We start from the raw sequence: 25,860 nt of genomic DNA on the forward strand, positions 1-25,860 counted from the left end.
CTTTCACCAAAGGTTTGAACCCAAGCTCACTGAAGGCCAAGAGAGTTTACTGATTGGCTTCAATAAGCCTTGAATTAAGTTGTGACAGGAGACAGGCACCGAACAATGAAATATATTAAAACAATAATTCTACTTACGTGCACAGAATGGACTGGTCTTCTCGATCTGTGAATAGAGAGAAAAGCCAAAGATTATAGAAGAATACAGAATGACTTGTATTTACAGGGAATTATTTTAAATTGACACAAACTGCCTAGACCTCTAAATTCTGATCTCAGTTAATTCATCCTAACACTTAAGTGGGAATCCCTAATGCAAGGATTCAGTACAAAAAGTGAACAAAAGGTCAACAGTTTAAACAAGTACCAGTAATATTTAAAAAAATGCAATTAGAAATGAACTGTAATAAGAAAAGCACACAGATAAAGCTCTGTATAAGAGGATTATAGAAGAGAAAAACTCAAGCCTCAAAATGGAGTTTGTACTACACTTACAAAGTCCTGATGGAAACCCCCTTAAAAGACCAAGTGAATTACTTGATAAATAGGCATAAAAAATGGAATGATAAAAGTAGGTCATACAAAGATTTAGATTTCAAAGGAGTTTTAAAGGCAGGAAGTGCAATTACCTAAATATTTTCCTAGTTTCATGTGTGATTTAGAGGGGACTTCTACCAGGAAGGAAGACAACTGAGAAAGAGGAAGCAGCAGGATGCATCGTAAAAGTTATGGGAAAAAGGCCAGGACAGCAGAGAGCAAGACTGAAAGTTAAATGAAGTACAGAAGAGTCTAGAGTAATTTAACTATAGGAAGTGTTGGTGATGTTCAGGAACAAGACGGAAGGGGACACTCAATTAAACTGGAGGACCATAAGAAAGAGTACAAAATTCCAAAGGCACAGAGGCTGAAATGTGCTTTTAGTTGATAACAAAACCTGGAAATCACCTGTCAAACACTGAAGTCAAAGGAAAATATGACCTGGAGATTTCCCTAACAAATCTCTTTGCTGATTATTCCCCAGGAACCACAGCTTACAGTAACTGCTCTATAAAAATCTGAACTTCATCTTTCATAAATAAAGCAGGAAGCCAAATCAACAATAATCCAGATGTGACCACAAAAAATACAGACTCAGTCTAATAATTTTTCTGAGACAAACTGATCAATAAGGTACAATAGCTAGGAGATAACAAAATGTACTACAAAACTTTAGGGTGTCTATAGATGTGTGGAAATGCTGCTCTGAAGTGCTGTAATTACAGTGCCATTGGCGATGCATAGGGGGTGCATGTGGGTGCACATGCACCCCCTGAGCTTGGCGGTGCACACCCTGCAAATAGTGCTGCTGATGCTGCCATTGGCACCTGTGGGGGGTCACTGCTCTTCACCTTCCCACCTTGCCGCTGACGGAGTCTGCAGGCAGTCCCCGATCACCACTGGCCGCCGCCGCTGCTGCCAGTGGTGTCTGTAGGTGGTTGCTGACCACCGATCAGCGCTCGCCACCCCATCCCCCCCACAGCTGACACCACTGCCTGCAGGAGCTCCCCACTCGGCCTGCCCCCACTGCTGACACTGCTGCTGCCACCTGTGGGTGGTCACAGTGCCCCCCCAGCCTCCAAGGACATGCGGTGTTCATACAGTGAGGGTTCAGATTGTTGTGGGATCGGGCCCTTTTAAAGTGCTCTGCAGCCATGCACTTGTGTTTGGTCATAACTGTAGAGCACTTTCAGGTGCTAGATCTGGCAAAAATTGTCACTTCTGTCTGCACCTTGATTATCTGCACCCAGCCCACTGGAACATCTTGAAATTTGGAGACTACAGTTTTGGGGAGAGATCATCAAAAACATCTTTAAAATGGGTTATTTTTAAAACTCAGATATAAACTTAGGAAGATTCTGGAACAAGAAACCACATCACATGATATTGCTAACCAGTGGTAAGGCCTACGGGGGCCTTAGTCCCATTACTGTCCCCAAGGAAGAAGCCAAACAAACATCCTAGATTGTACAAGGCACTTACTGCATAGTGTGGAAATATTGTCCATACTTGTTGACTATGACCACAATCATCAAACATCCCACAAATCACAATTTGCAAAGAACAGGCTAAAATATTGGATGAGCAGTTTGCACTATGTTGCCCAAAATACAATTATAAGAGAAGAGTCTATCAGAGTCCAAAATATTAAGATGTAGCTTCAAAGTTCAGGATTATGTCCTGAGCAATTTTACTCTTGCAGTATACATCCCAATGTGTGCACTGAGTGGCAGCAGTAGTTCCTGAGAATCTTTTTCTTCCATAGAATACATATGTATTCTTTTATATTGCCTACAAGACTGGTCTCAAGCCAAAATGTATCTATAGTGTTTACTATCTTAATAGTGCATCACAAAGTACTCTCTATAATCCAAAGAAATTTCCTAATAAAGTTACTGTCAGATTACCAATAAAGTCAATGAGACAATTGCTTAAATCAAGACTCCAAAACTTGACCTGCAGAATATAAAAGTGAAATGAGGAGAAATTGCTAAAAGGTAGATTTTGCCATGCATGTTCACCCCAAATAGTATTGCTTGAGTAGACAGTGACATCAGTACTGTTGCTTTCAGAGTTAAGATACTGCTCAACAAGAGTTTGGATTTCAGAATCTGGCCATAAAACATTAGCTTATAAATATAAAACACAGTAGTGAAATACTGCAGTGCAACACAATAAAGCTATTTTAAGCAGGAAGAGCTGCAGGGACCAAATTGGTTCTCAATGCAGTTTCTTAGATCTAGCTGTTTTCATGTAACCATACATTTGAGCAGTAAGAATAAGGAAGTTATTTGTCAGATTCTACATCACCAGCTATTAACTGTTAAATAAATAAATTATAGGAAAAAGGGCACAGCACTTTTAGATCCCTAGAGATGTAGTACTCAATATTTTTTAGAGAGCTCTGCCATGTTCACAGAATAATGTGACACTACTATAAGAAATGTACTTATTTTAACTGTAAAAAATCACCTTAGGATACAAAATTACCAGTCAGTTTAAGTATATTTGTAGGAGTGGGTACCTAGAGTTCAAACAGACTTTAAGCACCCTCTTTAAGCATTTAATTAAAAAGGATACACAATGTTTATGTCTGTTTTGTTACTCATTAGTTATCAGCACGGAAATATAAGTTAAAAAAAGCTTTATGTACTGCCTACAGACAAGAAGGAAAATTAGGATAAATTTTCCTTATTACTTCTTCCAGCAAATCTAGAAAAGGCTAATGCAGATTCTGTTCCATCCGTGGGGTACCGGTGCCTCCTGATTCTGGGGAGGCACCTGCAAAAACCAGCGTCAGTGTCGCGAGCACCTGCAGACGCCAGCGTCGGCAGTGGGGACGGCTCTGTTGGGGGGCGGGGGGGCATGTGCCCCCCCTACCAGTCACCAATGGTTTCATCTCAATATACTTCTCCAACTCCCACTCCTTCAGTGAGACAGGATCATTAGTAGTTTGTTCCTTCATCAAATACTCCCACTGTAGATAACATTAGTTAAAGGTTTAATGTATACATTGGTACACACTAAAGAGCTAAGTTATCTTACAGAGCTAATTACTAAAGAGATCAATATGGTGGGGTCCCCCACACAAACATTTCTGATCAGACAAGTAGTGAGCTATTTTTGGTTCCCACTGAAGTGCTTTTATTTTTATTTATTAATTATTTATGAATTTAGTAGATTTATGCTGGATTGAGATTGAACTCCACTTGATTATGGTTTTTTAAATTGGACCGAATGGAAATATGGTAGAATTTTTGCTATAAATACAGGGTATTTTGCACAAATAAAAACAAAGGGCATATATTGGTACTTGTATCACAAAGGCAAAAATTCCATAAAGAAAACAGAGGAATGACTCCTAGATACCAGTGGAATTTTGGAGCCTAGAAAAATCTTGGGCTCTCTTATTCATTCCAAGTATTTTCTCACTACCTCGTTTCCCCATTCCTGCTCTCTCTCTCCTTCTTCCTGTTTTTCCTTCAGGAACAAATAATATCCTGGCTTTGCTCAGTAACATGTTGTCCTTCTGCTCCTGCCCTCCTGATACTAACTTTACACTTGAACAGACTGTAACTTCTGACCATTTTCTTTTCCTGCCCTGAAAAGTGTCACCAGCTTCTCTTCTCTTTGAGACACCCTGACTTCTTTCTTCTGTTCCGGGTGTAATTTACAGGTCACTCAGTGAACACAGAATGAAGAAGAAAGCATGGAGGGGTGCAGACCTCAGGCAGTGGAGTATTATGGAAAGAGAAGAAGCCGGGAGGCAGTGCCTCAAGACAGCAGGTCTGAACCCTGCACTGGCAGGTGTGAGTTAGCAAACTGCTCTTACCACACCTGCCAGTAATGTCAGGCCTCTGAGGAGGACATAACAGGAGGAAGCCCAGCTGCTTGGCAGTGGGCTGGGAGGAGAGCCAGACTTTGGCCCTCAGTCTTGGAGGGGTGAGATCAGGGTAACAGGGTAAAGAGGTGATATGGGGGGCAGGTGCAGTTGGCTGGCTTCCCTGGGGGAAAGTAAGACTTGTTGCTGGGGTTCTCTTCTATTAATAGATACCTGGTGTCCCACCTAGTAGGGGCTTCCTGGAGGAAGAGGGCCACCGTAACCTTGTGCCCCACTTCCCTTTTGATATGTAGAGGGGTTGGACTCTCATGGATGTGGCTGCAAGTCAAGTTTCCTACAGCTGGACCTGAGCTGTTGGCTGTCTGAGGGCCAGAGCAGGTGAGTGCAGGTACTGAGCTGCTCCCTAGAAAGTGCCACAGAGGGTTAACCCTGTCGCCACCGTGCCTTGTCCTTCAAATACAGGTCTCATCCCCCTCCTCTCCTATTTGTCTTGAAAGTTTATTCTAAATAAAACCACTGTGGCCCTTTAGTGACAGCACATGTGTTTTAACTTTTGCCATGCAAGTAATTCTTCTTGAAGAAAATGACCTGCATGAGTGACGTGCTTTAATTATGCAGGCTCTGGACCTGTTTGTGCCTTTCAACACACCCCAGGCAGTAACTTACCTAAACATCCATGACTTTCATCTAGAAAATTCATACCAATACATCTCCAGTTTGCTTGTATTACATGCCTTATTCCTGCCTCCACTCCAACCCCTACCCCCCAAATAGACCAGTTAGTTCTGCTTAATTACAAACAAAATCTGATGGTTGATTACAAGGAAGCAGCAAGTTGGCAGCTTCACCATAAAAGGAGAAAACAGAGTGAAGCCATGATCAGATGTTAGCTTACTGCTTCTATACTTTTATTACCAGTTAAAGGGAACCTTTTTAAGGCAGTTCTACTAAGGACACAGCAACAGATGGGGTTTCACATAAATGTCCTTTAAATTGATATAACATTACTTAAATCTATAGAATTGCATGTTTTCTTACATATTTAAGTCAAGTTTTCCTATTGATACAGCTTTTAAACAGTTTATTTCATGGCTGTTTTAGAATAAAGAAACAAGTTTTCTGAATCTTGAGAGGGCTGTAATAAGTTTTACCAAGCTCTGAATTTTCTGGACAGAGCACTTGTGAGAAGTCTAAATGTATATGCAAGTTTTAGCCCAATTATTGCTGCCTACCTACTCTGCCTTCATTTACTAGTAATGGTCTGGATATTGTTATTACACTGTTGTCTGTCTTTCTCTGTGTTTTGGTTGGGGCAGAGGGTAGGCCAAAAGGGCAGAAGGTATTATGAGAAGTACAGGTTTACAGACCAAGAGAACAGCACTTGTATGATACACATAGCTATGTAATTGTAAGGCTGTTTTCTATATGCAGCATCTTAAGTGTAAAGTTAGTTTGCTAGCTTGTCTGTCAGAGCATAGTCTAGTCTGTATGATTTAGTTCAACACAACAGCTGTTGCAGTGACACTGTGTTCTCCTGAGGAATTCCTAGTCTCAAGCTATTTTTTACTTTTAGATTAAAGGAAACTAAGTTAAGGTTGCTCTCTGTTTGGTACATTAAATAATGATAGAGACTTAGGATGTAACTTCCTTATCTGATGAGATGCCAGGTTTCTATCATGAAGATTTCTGCTTATGTACACACAAACAAAATGGCTGTATTCACCATTTTGGGCAATGGGAGACTAAATTGCCTTCCTTCTCTCTGAGTTGTCAGAAGAGATCTTGCAAACTCACATACTTCAAGTCTGGATGGGATCCTAGTAACAGAGGACTCGGAGAAAGCATTTAAACAGCTGTATTTTAAGAAGTTCCTGTTACATATGTCATTTAATAGTGTATTTTAATGAGTCTAATCTACCCTCTTCTGTTAACTCTTCTTTCCCTGTATAAACTTTTGTAATTCAACTACCTGTATGCTGGATTGCTGTATCAATATATTGAATACATCTGGCTGATGACCTACCATATGTTATCATAGCACTTTATTCACCTCTCTGTGTTTTGTTCCTAGATTATAAAGAGTAGATTCTTAACTCTTTGTTTTTTTCTTCCTTGTATTCCTTGCAATATTTAACAAGCACTGTAGAACATACTACAAACGACTCCTGAACCCTCAGTGTCATTGCATGCTGACAGAACTCTTCATCTTTGAACTCCACAGGGCATGTTATGGCCTTAGTTACAAGAGAAATATCCAGAAAAATATCTTACCAATTATATTTTCAAAGAAAAGTAGGTATGTAGGTAAAGTACCTGGATGATTGTCATACTGAATTAGTGACTATGGGTTATAGACTGATTAGACAAGACCCCCCCCCCCATGCCTCTGCATTGAAAGCTACACATGTGAGGCCACCTGCATGATTTAGGTGTTCAAGTTCAGTTGAGATTAATGGGAATTATGGCTGTATTCCAACTGGCATCTTTCAAATTCTCCCTCCTTTGAGCACTGTTTTATGGATATTAGGGTGTTCAAATAGCTAAGTTCACTAACCCCAGTAACAATTCGGACTTGATTGAAACCTAGTCTTTCATGAAGAAATTAGATAAGTTATCTCTAAAACAGAGAGAGTACAATGTATTTAAGAGCGAGGACTAAACCGTGCAGAAGAAGGACTTCAGTTTAGATATTTGGATGTGCTTTTTGATCCAGTAGACGATAGTGGGGAGTGATGAGGTAAGATCCTGTGCTACTATAAATTACACTAAAGGCTCCATTGATTTCAGTGGAGCTTTGACAACTGATGCAACCTGAGGATCTACCCTTTATGGACTAAAATTTGCTCAGCTCTATAGTAAAAATGCGTTGCTCTGGGCATCCCTGAGGGAGAAATAATAACACTAATTAACTTAAGCATCATGAATATAGTCACTCCTCAAAGCAAGGTATGAGGAGTATTTGGTATACGTGCCCGATCCTTGCTGTCTGGGGCAGGATACGAAAAACTTCGTAAGGAAAATATTCTAGGATTCAGCACTGTGATCCAGACTTTGTGAATATAAAAAACTTGTTTACTCTCCATTTGTAAAAACTTTTACACAAACTATATATCTGTCAGTTTGTGTTGCATATACTCATTCTTGCTGATGTCTACTTACTACATGTATAAAGTCTGGCACAGTAACTAGAGATATTTTGAGGTTTGGTTCAGAAAATTGTGGAAAGCACAGATGCACTTTGACAAACAAAAGCACAGCATTAAAAGCATTGAAAGCAGCTGTGCATCTCTTCTGAGATGGAAGGAATCCAAAATAGCATGTGCAAACAAATAAGCAAGGGAAACCTGAACATCCTAGGCTTTCGAAGTAAGATCTCATGGGACTGCATCTCCCATTAAAGTGCCTGATATGTTCAGGATCGGTGTTACAGAGAAAATACTACACACACTTTCTTCTGATCTCTTCTTCCCCTTTTTTGTTCCTTCCCCCCACAATCCACTCACTCTCCTCTTCTCTGCTGAGAGGAAAGGTTATTTTCAAAAGGAGCAAATTCATCACAATATTGTGTAAGAGACTTTGAGAGCTTGTGCCAGCTTTAGAGGTCAAGAAAGGTGCAGGGAACACCAGATTCCACCTGCTGTTTAAACCAAGGCAATACCCTTCAAGCAACAAGACAACCCCCACACCACAAATTCCAGTCCTCATAGGTATTGTTTGTGATTACCGCATAAACCAGGGGCGGGCAATTATTCCAGGCGGAGGGCTGCTTACTGAGTTTTGGCAAACCATTGAGGGCTGCATGACAAGCAGCCAGGGGCAGATAAATATTACTTTTCCAAATTTTTTAGGGGCCGGATAGAATTTTAGACATTCCAGATAGAATGTCCTGGTGGGTCACATCTGGCCCGCGGGCCGCATTTTGCCCATCCTGACAAGCTCACAAAGACAAACAAATTCAAGATACCTGCTGCTGTTTTGTAAAGGCTGTGAGGAAGGTCAAGACAAACAATGGAGAAGACCAGTAAGGGAGTGGACTACCTCCCTGACTCAGGCAGGAACCAGTACCACACTGGAATTTGCCCCAGGCAGGTTATCATTTATTGGTTAAGACAAAAAACTTTTGAGTGGAAATAAACCAAAGCAATTTCCCTTCCCAAGATGCGCTGAAGTTCCCAGAAGCTTTGACTTTGCTCCTCTCAGCCCTAGTAGGATGGCCAACCCTTCTCTTGCATCTTTTGCTGGGTTTATCCTTCCCTGGTATTTTACTGGATCTCATGATTCTTATGGAAGAAAGGCAGCCTTTTGCCTGGATGAGCAGGAATGTAGCCCCAGCTAACTCACGGCAGGTGAGGGAGATGCAGCAACCAGGCTGCCGGACTCTAATGGTTAAGTTGAGGCACAGTAGCCTGGACTTTGTTCAGCTTATGCTTCTTCATCCCAGTGTGTAGCCAGAGTTCCTGGCTCTCACCACTAGTTATATTGCAGCAGTAACTTTATGGGGTAGTTTTGAAGCTGCACTGGTATAGTGGCACCAATTTATACTAGGTAGGTTACACTGTCACTGCCACAGCCACCGTACTCTGGAAATCAGAAATTTCCCAGATCCCATGAAACTAAATTTCAGCATCTGCCCTGCTGTGTGTTTATGCCATAAATCTAAGTACTAGAGAACTTTATATGTGTATGCTTATAAGTAACCAGGCTTCTATAATTAGGGGAAGGAAGCCAATTTTTAGTTATCTTTTCTGTGCAATGCAGAGAAGTGTCAAAAGCTCTGTTCTACATGTCATACTGTGTAACCCTATCTTCCATTCACACTCAACTATAGGGGCCAAGTGGTTTTCAAACAGGAAAAGCAAATTTTCTTTTATCATATTATCCACAGAGCTAGGAAGGGCTGATATATTATGGCAGCTATTAGGTTTTCCAGGATTTAAGTGGGATTATTTATCTTTATGCAGCCAGTGCAGTGCTGCCTTATATACCCAGAAGCTGAAAAATTAGGTTTCCCTTGCTTTGTTTTTCAAAGTCAGACCACCTCAGGGCCCAGTCTAGGAGCTCTTGCCCAGGCACTATTTAAGTCAATACAGACCATAGAACTGAAATCTTAATAAACATCTTTTAATTGCTAAATACTCCCGTCTCCAAACAAGTGATCAAGTGACAATGCAGTTCATCAGAGCTCCATTTAACTAAGACAAGTCTGTGCCTGGCTTTGAGGCAGCAGACCCTGTATTCGTATAGTATTATAAACAGACATTTTTTTTTCCAGAAGAGCGTGGGTTTTTTTTTAGGATCAAAGCTGTGTCACAGAGCAGTGATGACATAAGAAGGAAAATCTGTGCAGTATTGTTTTTTTTTCTCTATCATTTTTTGGGCCGGATCCCTTTTATCATTACAAGCAATTGTCATTGAAAATCTGATTGTACTTCAATTCTGGATGTAGGACATGCAGGTCTAGAACATGAGAAAGCAAACAAATAGTAGGAACAAGTATCTTACTAGGCTTTACTCTCCAGCAGCAAAATGACAGTAGTCCTGACACAAATTCAGCTAACCCTAGCAGCTAAGCTTGGAATAGTCTCTATTGGTACAAAGGGAGTATTTTCCATGCCCGTATTTGCCAAAACTATTTGCTTAACTTAAAACCCTGCCCACATCCCTCTACACAGATGGGTAAATGAATTGTTTTTCCTTTTTGAGTCACATTGTTCATGGACTGCAATTCCTGCCAAAGAATTCCTAAGAAAGTTCTAGAGTCCATGTAACCCTTCTGTAATTGAAGAAAGCTATAAATCTTTTTCCGATTGCTGGTCTGTTGCTAGCTGGAACTAATGCTGGAATAAACTTTCATGACAAGTATTTTCTGATGATCTTGAGAGATTTCCAAATTTTATCACATTGCTAACTCTGGTTATTTTCCAGCCTTACCTTGCAACATATTCCTGTATGCTGTATCTGCAATTGCATAGATATGGGGTGGCATCTCATGCCTCTTCTTTCCTTTGTACATATCAATAATCTTCTCTGAATAGATGGGCAGGTATTTATATGGGTTTACTACGACGCAAAAGAGACCTGAATAAGTCTGCAAGGAAAACGAGATAAAGAATGGTGTTGACTCAGGTTTTTGCCTCTTTTTAAGAGCTTGAGAAACACGAAGATCAAAATGCATTTATTTAGATACAAAGTTGTAATAAGTGAATCACCCAGTTATCCTCCTATGTAACAAGCAGAGGGCATACACATTAAGAAATACAAATGTATATATTCAAACTGATGCATACATACGTGAAGTTTTTGGGTGCATATCCAGCTAATCATTTCTAACACTCAAACTACTACAGAGTATGTTCAAATGATTATAACAGTATCAATTGCATAATTCCACGGTATCTTGACTTTAGTTCCTTTCTAGGAGGCAAAGGGAGAGTAGACAGAATCGGTTCCCCCTCGTGCATTATATACATTATATAAGGTGCAGACAGAAGTGCAGCTCCCTGATCTAACTCATGGCACTTCACAGAAAGCACCATGAATTACACTGATCTTCCCAACCCAACAGACATTAGCTGTTGGGTTGGAAGAGTGCAGCATCAAGCTCCAATTTAGAGCTGATCCAGCAAGAGAGGCTGCCAGTCTGCAGCCTCTTCCCCTAACTCTGCCCCATTCTTCCATCCTAGGTGTTGTCTCAGGATGGGAGAGGGAGAAGGCAGGGGTAAGAGGCCTGTTCTGGGGTTTGCCCAGCTGCACTGGAATGGGGAGGGGGGCCCTCACCTTTGGAGCACCTTCATCTTGCAATAATTTGTCACATGATCAAAGCACTCTGCAGCCATATTCTCCTGTTTGGACTTGGCTGTCAAGCGCTTTCAAGGGGCCAGTTGTGCAACAAATGTAATTTCTGTCAGTGCCTTATGGATGTGTAATATTTCAGCTAAATGAAATTCCTTCTTTTCAATTACTAGATAGCAAATTGCATAAACCAAAGCCTCTAGGTATAATTGGAAGGGTGGGAGAAAAGAATCCATGAGTAAAAGGTGGGATGTTTACAACATAGAAATAAATAAATACTGCAAACAATGGTTCATCAAAGTCTGTTCTAACTTGAAAACACGTTTTTGGTTAAACTATGTATGTTACATCTCAGCTTTGGGCATTCAGTTAAGAAGCAATTTTCACATGTGAATAAGGAAATTCATAAGTGTATACAAAGAGGCTTGGTTATATGTTGGAGGTTATGTTTAGCATTTTATCAGTCTCTTATCTGAAAAGGTTTCAGCTATCCAAACAGTAACAGAAAACAAAAGCATGCAACCTAAATTGCCATAACACGTTACAAAGAATGAATGGCAGTTAGAGAAAGTGAAAAGTTTTGCAATTGACTCCCAGATTGAAATTAATTTGCATGAGCTATCTGGTGAGTTAGGAGGCATTAAGATGAGAAATTGAACAGTTTGCAAGTAAGGAACTAAAATGTGTGAGAGAACACCCATAATCAAAAACTCAACTAGCTCTGGCATCAGATTTAAAAACAGTACTATTAGTTTACATTCTATAATACTTATAGTTTAACATCCTTTAATTTTTTGCTTATATATGCTGTTATTTCATAAGGTTTTAAAAATACCTAGTTAAGCCATTTCATGTGGCACTACTGCTCTTTGCTTTTCTCCTACTTGGTCTCAGGACTAAGTCTGAACATGAATCAAACTGCTAAGTATCATCACAAAAAAACTCTGACATGGAGTTCCATCTTCTGTAGGCTTGGATCAATCCTGTCCTTGAGAAGTTTTCACATAGGAGCACAGGGGTTTCCCTTTCTTGACCATATTAGGAAACAGCACAAGTTTCAAAACAGACTGAAAGGTTTGTATGGTATTACAAGTTATATTTCCTTATCCTTCAATTTACAGTGCTGAGAAACAGGTTGGGTGTGCAGAACTCCTTTGGTCCGTACTGGTTATATATAAAGACCCCTGTTGCTCATACTTCTTTTCCTTTTACAAAAACTGTTATTGCCATTCTATTGTGTCAAGCAAGGTATTGAGAAAAGCATGGTCAGGATCTTTACCTGCCTTCAAAGTCCTTAGGCTAGAACTGATGGCATGGGGAGTGGGATTCATTAGTTAATAATACCAAATTCTTAGAAGTCTTGAAGAGATACCCCAAAGTCTGAAATTCTGAAGTGATCTTGCATTGTAGGGACAGTGGAGTTTCCTTCTTACAAGATTGATCTCTTACAGCATTCAGAAGTAAAAACAGCCAGACTTTCATCCAAGGGATGGACTTCTATTTAGCATACCTGACCTCCCCAAAAGGTTTAGGTCTTCCATTTAAGAACAGCTATAATTTTGGCCTCTGGTCAGCAAAGTACTTAAAGATATGTTGATTATGTAGTGATGCAAGTAATGCCATAGGATGACTTATGTACTTCAAGTGAGGCATGTCATTAAGTACCTAACCCAATTAGAATCTTACAAGAAAAAGAAAACAGTGAACAGCTTCTTAGGGTACAGAGATCAAACAAGCTATTGATCCAAACCCAGGACTCCTGGAATCTACTTGGAGCTGTGACAGACTTCTGTGTGATCTTGGGCAAGTTACAGGACATCTTGCAATAATTAGAAAGGTATTGGGAAGACAAATTAGTGAATGTCAAGCTCTGTGCAGATAAGATGGTCAATTTAAGGATTACTCTTTAATGAGAGTTGTGACCAGATCCCACTTCAGAAGTTCATGAGCCCCAGGTACAGCTCAAAGAGCAAGTGAGCTTCTTCGGCTTGGAGCAAGGCTCTAGCATGCAAGAGATATGATGATTCAGCATATATCCTTGGAAGCTTCCTTCAGATATATCCAACCAATCCCAGGCTGAATACTGACTGGCAGAGCCAGCAAAGGTCACCCTTGCAGAGATACCTCCTCTCCATGACATGGCAATGTGCATGCCTATAGAGTGAATAAAGCCTTTTAAAATTAAATAGACCACAAAGAGCACAAACGTTGTGTTAAACTAGAACACAGCATCTCCTGTTAGAACCATCTGCATTGTTAAAATCGCACCATTTTGTTTGAGTTTAAAGCTCGACTGACACTGTTTTTAACCTGATCCCCAAACATTACAAGGAGATGCCATGCACTTAAGGGAACCAGCATCACACCCATATCCTTCCTACTTCAAATCATGCTGTAAGGATGCTACGTGATCAGGTTCAGAAGGCACAGCCAGGCCTTCTGAGCCTGATCAGTCTAAAATAACCTAGTCTCAAAACAGTTTTGAAAAATCCCTTCTGCAGGACTCAAGGATAATCAACTTCTTTCTAGTCTGAAGGGTAGGCCTCAACCTTACTCTTTGTGACTGAAGAATTCTCACACTGACTCCAATTCTGTATCCGTGGGATGACAGACAAACACTACAGGAGAAATTCAGAGCCAGATCCACAGCAGGTATAAGTCAACATAGCTTTGACTTCAAAGGAGCTATGCTGATCTATATTGGCAGAGGATGCTTCTCAAGAATGTAATTTTGCCCTAAAACTTAACCTGTAATCATAAATTTGGGTTAATGTATCTTGTTAAATTAAACCAAATTTAAGGAAAGACACCACAAGATAATTCTGGATCCAATCTAAACATACACTTTTTATATTTTAATATAATAGTTACTTAGAATCTGATCTCTAGCGTAGAAATGGTATAGTCCCCATGAAGCATATACATGTGGGTGATATTAAGTGTTATTCAGATTATTCTTGATAATGGCTCTTCCTGTTCAAAGTGCAATTTGTGGAAGTTTTATTGCTAGAAATTACTTTACAGACTTTCTTTTTATCATCCTTTGGTCTGGGTTTGTGAAACCTGATTGTCTAGAACAGGAGTCAGCATCCTATGGCCTGCAGCCTGAATCCAGCCCATAAAGCAAGTTCATCTGGTCCACAGGTACACGTGCATCAGGACATCAGTGCATGAAGGAAATCAGTGGTGGCAGTGGCAAGGGGAGTGGTGGCCAGGATGAAAGCGTGTACAAATTCATCAGGGAGGGGCAGCAAGAAATAGGGGATACTCTGTTTACCAGGGTGCCCCTTGGGGTTACTAGGAACAACAGCCATAAACTGACGGAGAGCAGATTTAGATTAGACATTAGGAAAAAAAAAATTATGGTGAGGGTTGCCAATGGGCTTCCAAGGGAGGTGGTGCTCTCCCCTACCTTGGAGGTCTTTAAAAGGAGACTAGACAAGCACCGAGCTGGGGTCATCTGACCCCAGCACTCTTTCCTGCCCAGGGCAGGGGGTCAGACTTGATGATCTGAAACCATAAAAATCTATGAAATCTATGAGCCATTTGCATGCTGCCGCCTCAAACTTCTCTGTTCACTTTCTCTTGTCTCCTTACTGCAGCTGCCAATTTGTTCACTGACAAATTGCCCCTTGGTGGCAATTGGTGGCAAGATTAAGGGACAGTTTCAATTGTGGGCGGTGGTAAGAGAGCTTCCCTCTACACAGAGCAGGGAGGGTTGGGGTGTTAGCAGGCAGATAAAAGAGTTGCTGGCCGAGGGTGCAAACCTTACTATTTATACCGTTGACAGCAGTTTGCCTAACTGGGCCTACCACTCCTAAAAGGTTGCCAGCCCCTGGCTTAGAAGATAGATTCTATTTGTTCACAGCAGTGTGAAATTTGATGTCAGGACAATTTTCATCCTTCTTTTTTTTCCTGCATTTTTAATGATGCTGTAACATACCCAGACTTCTCCAGGCAATAGCCACTCTAAGAGACTTACTTTCTGGATGCAGACAGAAGTGAAGCTCCCTGCTGTAACTCATGGGGCTTTGCAGGAAGCACCAGGAGTTACAGTAATCCCCCCCAGGTCCAACAGATGTTCACTGTTAGGTCCCAGGGGGTTGGGGGGATCAAGCTGCAGTTCAGAGTGGCTGTGAGCCTGCAGCTGCTCTCCCCTAGGCCTGCCCCTCCCAGCCTTGGTGCTGTTTTTAAAATGGGAGGGGGAAAGGTAGCAGGGATACTGTCCCACCCTCCAGCACCAGCTGGGCAATCCCCAGAACGAGCTCCCTCTATTTGCTTCTCCTCTTCCCATTCTGAAAACAGCGCTGGGAACAGGGCTGGGCTGAGTCAGCTCGGCCCTGCTCCCAGCTCATGCAGATACAACTTAATGAAGCTGCTCCACTTTGGAATCCCTTCATCTGAATCCTTATATAATAAGAGTTCAGATTGTCACAGGATTGGGTCCTTTTAAAATGCTCTGCAGCGGTGCCCTTCTGTAAGGGCACAGTTGTAGACTGCTTTTAGTAGTTGATTGTGTGACAAAATGTCACTTGTGTCAGTGCCCTCTGTGCTCCAGTGCTTCAGCCTACTACATAAGAAGGACAGCAAAACAAATAAGGCTTCAAAGGCCATCATGATTTGTGAAAACAGTGAACTGGTTTGGTACATGCTTAGAGTTTATATTTGGGAAGTATGCAGACGTTATCTTAAGCAAGATGATGGCAATAATACCAATGTCAAGAAGAATATTGGCTTAAATACTAGGGCTGTGCAAAATTTCAGATGCTGATTCGATTCGGAGGAGATTCAGCCCAATTCGGTGGCCAAATCTCTGAATCCAAATCGAAGCAGGGGGCCAACTGAAAGGTCTGAATCGATTCAAAGCTCTCCAAATCTTCGGACAAGATTCGGAGAGCTTTGATGATTCGGGCAGTCCTTGGTGGCTGCAGCAGGGAGCTGCAGCCTGACTCAAGTGGTAAGTACTAGGGGTGGGGGAGGGGGGAGAGGACCATGGGGGGATCCCTGCCAGCCCCCAGCCCCTGCCTGCTCTCCCAGCCCCTCCCTGACCCCCCTCCTGCTCACCCAGTCCCACCATGGCTGTCCCTGCCCGCCCCAGCTCCCGGTAAAGCCCTGGTGCTGACCAGGTGCTGCTGGGTGGTGGGGGAGATCCCTGCTTCCCCCTGACCATCCCCTCCACTACCCCAGCCCCCCATGGGTGCCCCACCCGGCCCTTTAAGAAAAAAAAACCTCAAGAAAAGCCGTAGGACTCCCCATTCCTGCAGCAGCTTCTGGGCTTCGGGGGTTCATGCAGAGCCCCCCCATGTGGCATAGGGTAGCAGAGGGCAGCAGGGATCGCCCCCCACTGGCAGGAGAGATGAGTCTGGGTTTTTTTTTTCTTAAAGGGCCAGAGCTGGCCCAGGCGGGGCACCTATGGAGGGGTTTGGGGGAGCAAGGGGGAGAGTCAGGGGCTTGTGCAGAGCCCCCATGCAGTGTGGGGCAGTGGGGGGCAGCAGGGATTGTCCCCTACCCGGCAGGACTCGCTAAGCCAGGGCTCTTTTTTTTAAACAAGTGCCAGGAGCTGGGGCAGGCAGGACAACCATTTCTGGGCTGGAAGAGCAGGCAGGGGGAATGGGCCTGGCTTGGCCGATCTGGAGATTCGGCAGCAACCGAATCTCCGAATCAGATTCAGCCGAATCAAATCGGGACAGTGATCTAAATCACTGCATTGAATCACTGTCCCCCAAATTGGCCGAATCCGAATCCAAAGTGAATACTATCCACTTCACACAGGCCTATTAAATACCAGTTCTGCAATGACAGCTTACATGTTTTCCCTTTGATCATTTCACATCCCTTTTATAAGTAATAAAACTACACAATCTTCATCTTTTGCTTAATTCTTATGTGCAAAGAATATTTATCCAGTTTCCTTGAGTGTTTATTAAAAAACTTTCATAGTTTCAATGGACCAGGCAGATAATTTCAGTTTTTAATTCAAGCTGTAGCAAAATCTTTAATCCATATTTCATTAGGATTGTACTCCACAGAGACATTAAAAATACTATTTAGGTTCAATTCTCTTGTCAGGTACACCCGTATGACCCTGGGGTAGTCAATACAGGCATCCCCTGGCTGACAGAGAGAAGAGAGCTGGCCTCTTTATTTGAGGAGTTACATCTTTTTTTGTGAATTAAGCCAGGAACTCTCTTTAAATGTGACTATCTTTTTAAAAGCATGACAGTTGTTAAACTAGGGTTAGCTGTTGACATAAAGGCAGGCAGTTTTGCCTGGCATAGAACAGTAAGAGGAACCCATGTTATAGAGGTGCCAGAAGAAGGGTGCCATCACACTCAATATTAATTCATTTAGGGCTGTTAATAGACTTGATTTCAAAGTAGTTACTGTAGTATGAAATCAGTTTAAAGTACCTTTAGATACAATGTCTGCTCTACCATTTAAAAAAAATAATTTTCCTATGTAAATGTCTCTCTTCCCTTTTATGAAGCGAAAGTCTCATTAGAAGGGCACTGAGTAACTATATATGGGAAGCCATGGAACGGACTATTTACAAAGTGTTGTCAAATGTGCAAAGTAAACATACACAAAAGAGAAATATATCCCTTCTGATCTAGCTGAGTAATTTTATGTTTGTGAAAACAGGCAAAACATTTTCAGACAGAAGTGATGGATGGTGACCCTTCAACAGTCTATAGACAGCGCTTTACAAAAAACAACCTATCTCTAAGATTAAAATCTAATGACAGACTCAAATGCTGAGGCTGAAAAAGTGAATTTCAGGGGTCTTGATTGTTGCTAACTATATTAAGTTCCCCTAGGAAAGGCATCAGATTTTACCACTTTAAATGGTTTTATTGGATAATTAAAAGTCCCCTTTGTGCCATTACTAAGTTCCTTAGGAACTTTGTGGACTCTTTTTCTACAATGTAATAGCTATTAATATGATTAATTGTAGTGTTTGGATAAAGGCATAGATCCATTTAGACTAAAAGCCAATCTTGAGAGCTAAGGCTATGCAATTCCAACTCATGGGAGCATGACAAGGGTTCCAAATTGCTGTGAACTAAAATTTGATCAACAAAAACTGAATTTAGATAAAGCATGAAATATACAGTTGAATTATGGCCCTGATTCAGTAGAGCACTTAAACACGACCAGGCCCACTTATCTCCTGAGGCTACTTACATAAATTAGACCTGAGAAGTATCTCTCCCTTATATTGTGCAGCACTGAAGCTTCATTGAGGCAAGTCAGCTCTGCCATGTCCTCCACTTTGGAAAACTTTGGAGGATTCATCTTCTGGATGTCATCTTTGCTGACTGTAATTTTCTTTCCATTTTCTGCCAGTTCAATGAGAACCTCATCGCCTTTCTCTTCTTTGATACTTGCTGCTTCAAATCCATGTTTTTCTGATGGGACCCATACTAATTTTCTGGCTGACCAATCTGCCTGGGCAAGTGGGTCATTCATAAAGTTTTTGTCCACAAAGAGAAACTTCTCATCATCGCTTAATTGAGTCTTCTGTGACATTTTGGCTTAGTCACCTGTTGATAAAATTAAACAAAGTGTTTTATAAGAAAGCAAAAAGAAGGAATTATAATTTTCAAGCAAAACATGATTGCATATTATTCACACAACAAGTAAAGTACTATTGTTACAGTTTTGAATGTCACCTTGAAGTTCAGGCTCTGTCCATAGAAGATTTAAGGTAAATTTCATGTATATACTATATGTATCACCACTACTTAGTTGAGTTAATCCTTTTAGGACAGAATGGAGTTATTAAGAGTTCCAGAGGGATTTTGGATGATAAGGGGTTATATAAAATACTGTGCAGTAGCATAACTAAAAAGAACCAAACAGGGAACCAGTCCCAGGTGCCTACAATGCAGTAAGGCTGAAAACAATCTTGTCACATCAAGTATCCTTTCCTAACACATAATATCTATCCAACTCCAGCTCCTCTTGTTAGATGGAAGCAGCAGGACACTTATAGAAGCTTATTCCACTGTTTGACAGATGACCTACCCACTGCGGGGTTACTGGAACAGAAACAGCGATGGCTAGACCAATTGTAGGTTTCTTCCATGTAGCACTCCATCCCACCCACATACACCCCAGTTGAGGTTTAGGAAAGAAAAGCAGTCACTTTTCACCCTATTCTAACAGAAGTTAAAGACCCCATTCAGTCCCTTACTGCAGAGCATGGAAAGAGAAGGGAACTGAGGGCAGGAATTAGCGATGGCAAAGAGGAAAGGGGGAAAAAGCCACACAGAAGAGGGTTACCCGCTTCTTCAGGAAGGAGAAGAATTAGGAAAAGAGTGGAAAGAAAAAGAAGCAGGAAATCTGAGGCAGCAAAAAGGGGGAGGAAAAGTAGTTAGGAAAAAAAAAGGAGAAAGAAAAGGAAAAGATGAAAGCTCAATTTCTTTGAAAATTAAACATTTACAAGGCCCAGGCAAAACACTGATCCTAAGGGAGTTGACATGAAGATTAAAGGCCACTAAGGGCTCATCTTGAGGAAGTTCAAAGAACTCCCACAATCTGTAAAATAGACTGCTAATTGAACAGCCACCGGAGAGGCTGGGATCTGTGTGAACTTACATAGCTGGCTATTTGGGCAAGTGGTCATGCTTTACTCTCATTGTCACCACTTGGTTATAATCTTACTTGAAAAAACCTGCATCTGAAAGAATAACTGTTTTTAAATGATGGGTATGCTTTGGGTTTAGGAGAATAAGGTGTGCCACACAGAAGCCACCACACAGTTTAAAACCAGGAGCCTAGCTGTAGAGAAGCCTAAAGGAGCCTGGTGGTGAAAATCTACTGAAACTGAATGTAAGTGAGTTGCCAGATTCCTTAGATCCCTTTTAAAGTCTCCAGCCTAAAATCAAATGACTTTCCTTTAAAGCAGTGGTACGTACCCCAACCCATGGCTTGCAAGCAACATGTTGCTTGCAGCCAGTGGGAAGTTTTGCTTTATCAAGGTGACAGGGAGAACAAAGCACGATATTGCCTAGCGTACTACTGTGTTCAGGTATACTGCTGTAAAAACCTTAGTTATACGGTCATCAATTTTGTCAGAATAACCCCAGATGGAGAATTCACCCATTTCATGTGTGCACCATCTGTACCCACTGTGGTAAGATTAAACAGAAAACCAAAGGCATTTTAGTCCCATTATTCACAGTGGGCCTGCCAGTCTTCATTAAAAAGAACCTTTCTGATAGCTAATTCTTTTTGCCAGGTTTCTGGGTATGCAAACCTTGTAGAAAAATCTGTGAAAGGAGCCTTGGAAAAGAACTGCAAAAAGAAAACTATTTGACCTCTGTACAGATTAAAGCAAAAATGCTCACTTGTTGCCAAAAGTGCTGGTAGAGCTGCACAGTTCCAATAATGGAGATGGTATTCTCTAAAGGCCCAGATTCAAGTACCATTCAAGTCAATAGGAGCTTTGGTATTGATTTCACTAGTGCCAGGACTCAGATTTAACTACACAGTGAAGGTTTGTAATGTGAAATATTGCTCATTAGAAGACATATGTGGGCAAGAATAATAGAAACAAAACTACCCACCACCACCACTTTTTTTAATTAAAAAAAATTATTAAAACTCCTAGTGCAGTGAAAAGCTTGTCAGAGATTACACAAGAACCAAGGTTTTCTTTCACACTTAGTTGCCAAAAGATTAAGAAAACATTCAACCCTCCTTTCCTTATCATACCAAACAACAGGTGCTGACAGACGTTACAAGCACCTTGTAGGCACCGCAGAATGCTACAAATGAGCCGCAGGTCTTCTCCTGTTTCTTATAACTGCACGCGATTCAGACAGAACTTTTGACATAAGTTAATTAGTGCTTCCTATTGTTAAGGATTGAGTTAAACCTCTTTGAAATGTTTGGGTGCATTCACTACCCTTTGCGTAAGAGTTGTAAAATATGAGATTGGGGATACAAGGATTAGCCCCACAGATTTTTGTTTTGATTTGGACAACCACACAAAATAGTAAGGTTTGCTTGCTGAAAATGTATGGGAATATGATCTATGAGACATGTGACAGTGATGGACACTGATTCAAACAATCCTGCAAATTCAGTCAGTGGTAGTTTCCTTGAAGATGTGGTGCAAGCTAGGAAAAAAAATCACAAGCTTTCCATTTAACTTATGGTCCAGCCTCCAGGAGCAGAAACTATAAAGTGATTACATGATGTGGCAGCTAGCTTTCCAGCAAAGGAGAGATGAAAGAGTTTAAATTTGTCTTGGCGTTGGGTCTTAGAAGACTTGTAGGCACTTAAAGTTCTTGTGGACCTAACAGATCCTTACTTGTTTGCTGAATATTTCTGACAAGCTGTAAACAGTATCAAAGGGAACCAGAGCTGCAAAATTTGAACTAGCAGATCTAGTAAATGCTGCTATAAAAAAAGCTGTGAAATAGAAAGAGGTGAAAGTGAATTCCTACAGTTTCTATACTGCTTGTTCCAGCATCGTATTTTACATTGAAATGAAAAGCAGCAGAGGAGTATAAAACATTTTAGTCTAAGAATCTAGAGAATTGTACAAGACTGATACTGGGGGAAACCTGCCCTTTAAACAGGAACTTCAAGGTTGCCCTTTATAAAAAAGCAACTTTTGAAGGCAATATGATAGGTCACTGAGGATATGCATCAGGAAAGCATAACCGAGTCTTCAGCCAATCCTTGGGCCTGATCCATCATTCTCAAAAAAAAAGATTCTGGCATCAGGTTCTTCGGGGACTTGCATGATTACAAGTAGCTGACATCCTGAATGAAACAGCAGGCTCAATTTTGCTTTCTACACTGGAAACTTAAGTAGTGAGTGTTGACAGACAGAAGTGGATCTAAAAAGTGAGGCATGTGCTTGTTGTGAAAGCAGTCAAGGACTCTAACAATCCCAAGTCAATACTCTAAGCTTCTACAAAAAGTCTTCCATGCTGGGTAGGCTTCTGGAGAGGGCATTGTGCAGCCAGACCTTATAAGTAGTTACATTAATCCAAGTTCTGCTTTATTCAATGTTTTCCTTTGAAAGCGCCCAGAATCTTCAGTTAGTGCAGCCTGCATGGACTTCAAAGAGAGGGCCACATCCAAGAGTGAGATTTGGTCTTGGTCGGTGTATCTAGAGCTATACATGGCTGCTCACATTAAGCTTTCTGTCTGCATCAAGGGAAAGCTTACAGATAATGGACTCAGATGTATTCATGATTTTCCCTTATGAACAGATACTTCTCCCCCTTTGCCTCAAACACTCACTCCCCCTCCCCACAGCTGCCAAGAGAGACACAACCTTCCACATAGTTTCTTTACTCCCCTCTCCCACTGGAACAACCAGCCAGCTAGTATTGGGGTCATTAGCTGTGTTCTGCCACCTTGTTCTTCAGCGTCAATCTAGAGCTACATCCAAGTTCATTCTGAACATAAAGACTGACCTCAGCAATCCTGCTGCATCCTTGTCTGTACTAAAACAAGGGGTTTTTTTTATTTTAATGAAAGCTGTGCCATAATACATATTGTAATATGCTGCAGGGGCCTAGTTTAACAAAAACAAGAGAAAGCTTTTTGAATCAAACTGACGGGAAAAGTAGAACATTTTCCCTGCCGGAAATTATTCCTGCTGTCGTTACTAGTCAAAATGCCCTGCTAGAAACAACCTCTTTCTAGAGCTCAAAAATATTACAGAAGGAAAAAAATGTGTGCCCTTGAAGTGTACCAAATTACACAGTTATAGAGACATGCGTGTTATACACACATATTTGTGACTGCATAGGGGCACCCATCTTAAATTCTCAGAGGATGATACATTTCCTCCTTTCCTGCCACAAGTCATCTCTATGTGGTCTTCACACCCCTTGTTTTAACATGTCAAATGTCAGAAGTTGAACACTTGTTCTTTACAGTTAATATATACTAGTGTATTTTGCCTAGAGCAGAGTACAGGAAGTGCCTTAAATCAAAAGGCAATTGACAAAACGGTGTTGCCTCTTTGCTTACAGCTAAGAATGTCTTTTCCTTTACATGAGAAAGCAAAAGAATAAATTGCACCTCACTCCTCATTTCTGGAGCACACTGTTGCACAGTATTGATCCGACAAACCAGAGTAATATTAGCGAAGAGAATCTGCTGTTAGTTTCAATACCTCTTTAGAGAGATGCTACTTTTCTCTTTGGGGTAAAAATATTTCCAGCTTCCAAACATATCTGAACTTAGATTTATTTTTAAACTAGCCATGCATCCCATGGCTGTGGAGCTGGATTTTAGAGTCTGTATCTGCCATCAGTTAAAGCACAGACACCGACATAATAGTTAAGTTGTTCTTGCTGGATACAGTTAGACAGGTACTATCACTGTCACCTGCATTTTGAGGGTATCTTTGACATTACTGTCTGTGAAATCAAATAGTAAGTGCTGTGTTGCTTTATTTGAAGTCCCCTTTATGTGCAATTCACTAGCCTTATCACATCTCATTTCCAGAAGCAATCGGAAGCAGTGTGCTGTAACAGCCTGACATGTGAACTAGGACTCCTGAGTTCCCGTTCTGGTTCTGATACAAACTTCAACTGTGACCTGGCTCCTACCCTGGGGGTCTTTAAGAAGAGGCTTGATGCCTACCTGGCTGGGGTCATTTGAGCCCAGTTTTCCTCCTGCCCAGGCAGGGGGTCGGACTTGAAGGTCTACAAGGTCCCTTCCATCCCTACTTCTATGATTCTATGACCTTAGCTAAAATACTTTATCTCAGCATGTTCATCTCCCATGCTAACAATGAAAATATTATCACTTAGTATTAACTTGGTTAAACAGTTAGAGAGAGAAACTGCTAGTATTCTAATTATATCATGGGGTCCTGTCTCAAGAACATAGATTTTTCAGTCTCATACAATTAGAGTAGTGCAGTAACTTGGACTAAGCAACTAATGGCTACGTTAAATGGTCAGAAACCTTGCTTTATCCAAAGTTATTGCCTTCTTTCTCAACTGTGATAAAGATGGGGAAAAAGAGACCAAAATGTCCATCCAATTTAACTCCATTCTTTGTGGAGATGAATATATCAATACTCTGAAATGCATTCTATTAAATAAAACCATACATTTTGCTTGTTCACTAGAATATAGAAATGCTAAGTCACATTTTAATTGAACTATTTCTAAGAAAAAGTAGAGTTGCTGTTCCTCATTATTCTAAACTGAATTGAGTTAAAAGGAAAGCCAACAGATACACAGCTAATAAGTCAGTAACTTTTTAAAGAGCTCTGGATCCCCTGCATGCATCTATGTATGCTACCATATATGGTCATGTTCTTCTCAATACTAGCTGTTCCACAAAAATGTAATGATAACAAATTCAAAACAAATACCTTTTAGGGAATTGCATGTCAATTGCAAATGTGATAATAAAAATCATTGTTTACATCAAAGTGAATACTGGCAGTGCAGTAACCTACTATACTAAGAGCTACCACTCAATCAAGCTCTGAGGTTTCCAGTGGTTAATATCCCACTAGTTCATAAATTTAGCTTCTGTACTTCAGGATTAAAAGCACTCTAGATTCTGAGGAGCTCAGAATGTCAGCCCTTTACAAGATATATTGTTATGAGCCAACTGCTAACAGGAGGCTTTGAGTATAAAATTAAAAGGCTGATAAATTTCTAAAATCATTAATCTAACAGCATGTATTTTTCAATAAAAATCTGCAAAACCAATTAAACCAATGACATAACAGTTCGGCTTATAATTTCTCTCCCATGTTCAAAAGACTATATATAATAAAATATAGGATTTTATAAAAAGACATACATGTGTGAAGGCATAAGTCTTTTTCTTCTGAGATATCACTGATACTGTTTTCTATACTGCCAGTCTGCCATCTACTGACTCTTTTTTAAAATTCATACCATTTTATTATTCTTCCTTTTGGGAAAAATCTTTTTTTCAGACTTGTGCATGTAAAACTATTCTAGCCAGTACAGTTTATAAACAATGCCAATTTTAATTAGTTATTCCTGCCTCCTCTTTATTTCCAATATATAATTGTATGTATGAAATAATGAAGTCCTGCTGTACAGGTATTCCTTGTTTTTTACTCTTCAGTTTCTTGACAGGTTAATTATTTTACTCAATAAATTAATAAATTAATCAATAAATTAATAAAAAGCATGCACATTGAGATGATGCAGCCAATTGCTTTTCTTAGTAGTACTGAATATTATATAAGCACTTTTAAACAAAACCAATTACTCCATTATCACTTCTTTTACTATAGTGGTTTTTTACTGGATACATATGTGCAGTCTTTGCACCTGACATTCTTTGGAGGGAAAAATGGTGCTTTAATTTTTCAAAGTGCTGTTAGGCTGTACAAATTTCCGCACCCATTTTTAACTCTTTCCCTATAAATAGGTATAGATTTCCCAGTGATAATACAGTTAATGTGTTTCTCAGCATATTTTTTGCAATTTCTTTAAATTCCTACAATATTATGGTGATTTAAAAAAATCAAATGCTGTATTTGCAATAGGCAAACAAGCATATTTTGTAGGTCTGCTACTACCTGGAAGGTCAATTAATAAGAATTAATTACCAAATTGGCTTTAGGCAACTAATTGCTGCTCCAAACAGGCGTAATAAATTAGGCCACTAAAATAATAATGTTGGAAACTTCTGTTCAGTCCCAGCTCCCTCCCC

General features: G+C 40.6%; 1 protein-coding gene across 2 annotated transcripts in view; it reads right to left on the reverse strand.

Moving 5' to 3' along the window:
• The window catches only part of MYH11 (myosin heavy chain 11), a 97,048-nt gene that overhangs the window by 70,992 nt on the left and 196 nt on the right, over positions 1–25,860 (reverse strand). For both annotated transcript variants that reach the window (XM_006261582.4, XM_014610770.3), the window contains exons 2-4: positions 18,355–18,713; positions 10,309–10,465; positions 138–165 (exon numbers count right to left, since the gene is read on the reverse strand). In XM_006261582.4, the coding sequence (XP_006261644.2) occupies positions 138–165; positions 10,309–10,465; positions 18,355–18,699 (530 nt within the window). In that variant the 5' untranslated portion in view covers positions 18,700–18,713. The remainder of the gene's footprint in view (positions 1–137; positions 166–10,308; positions 10,466–18,354; positions 18,714–25,860) is intronic.

The sequence above is a fragment of the Alligator mississippiensis genome, chromosome 13 (assembly GCF_030867095.1).
Source record: "Alligator mississippiensis isolate rAllMis1 chromosome 13, rAllMis1, whole genome shotgun sequence".
Taxonomy (NCBI): domain Eukaryota; kingdom Metazoa; phylum Chordata; order Crocodylia; family Alligatoridae; genus Alligator; species Alligator mississippiensis.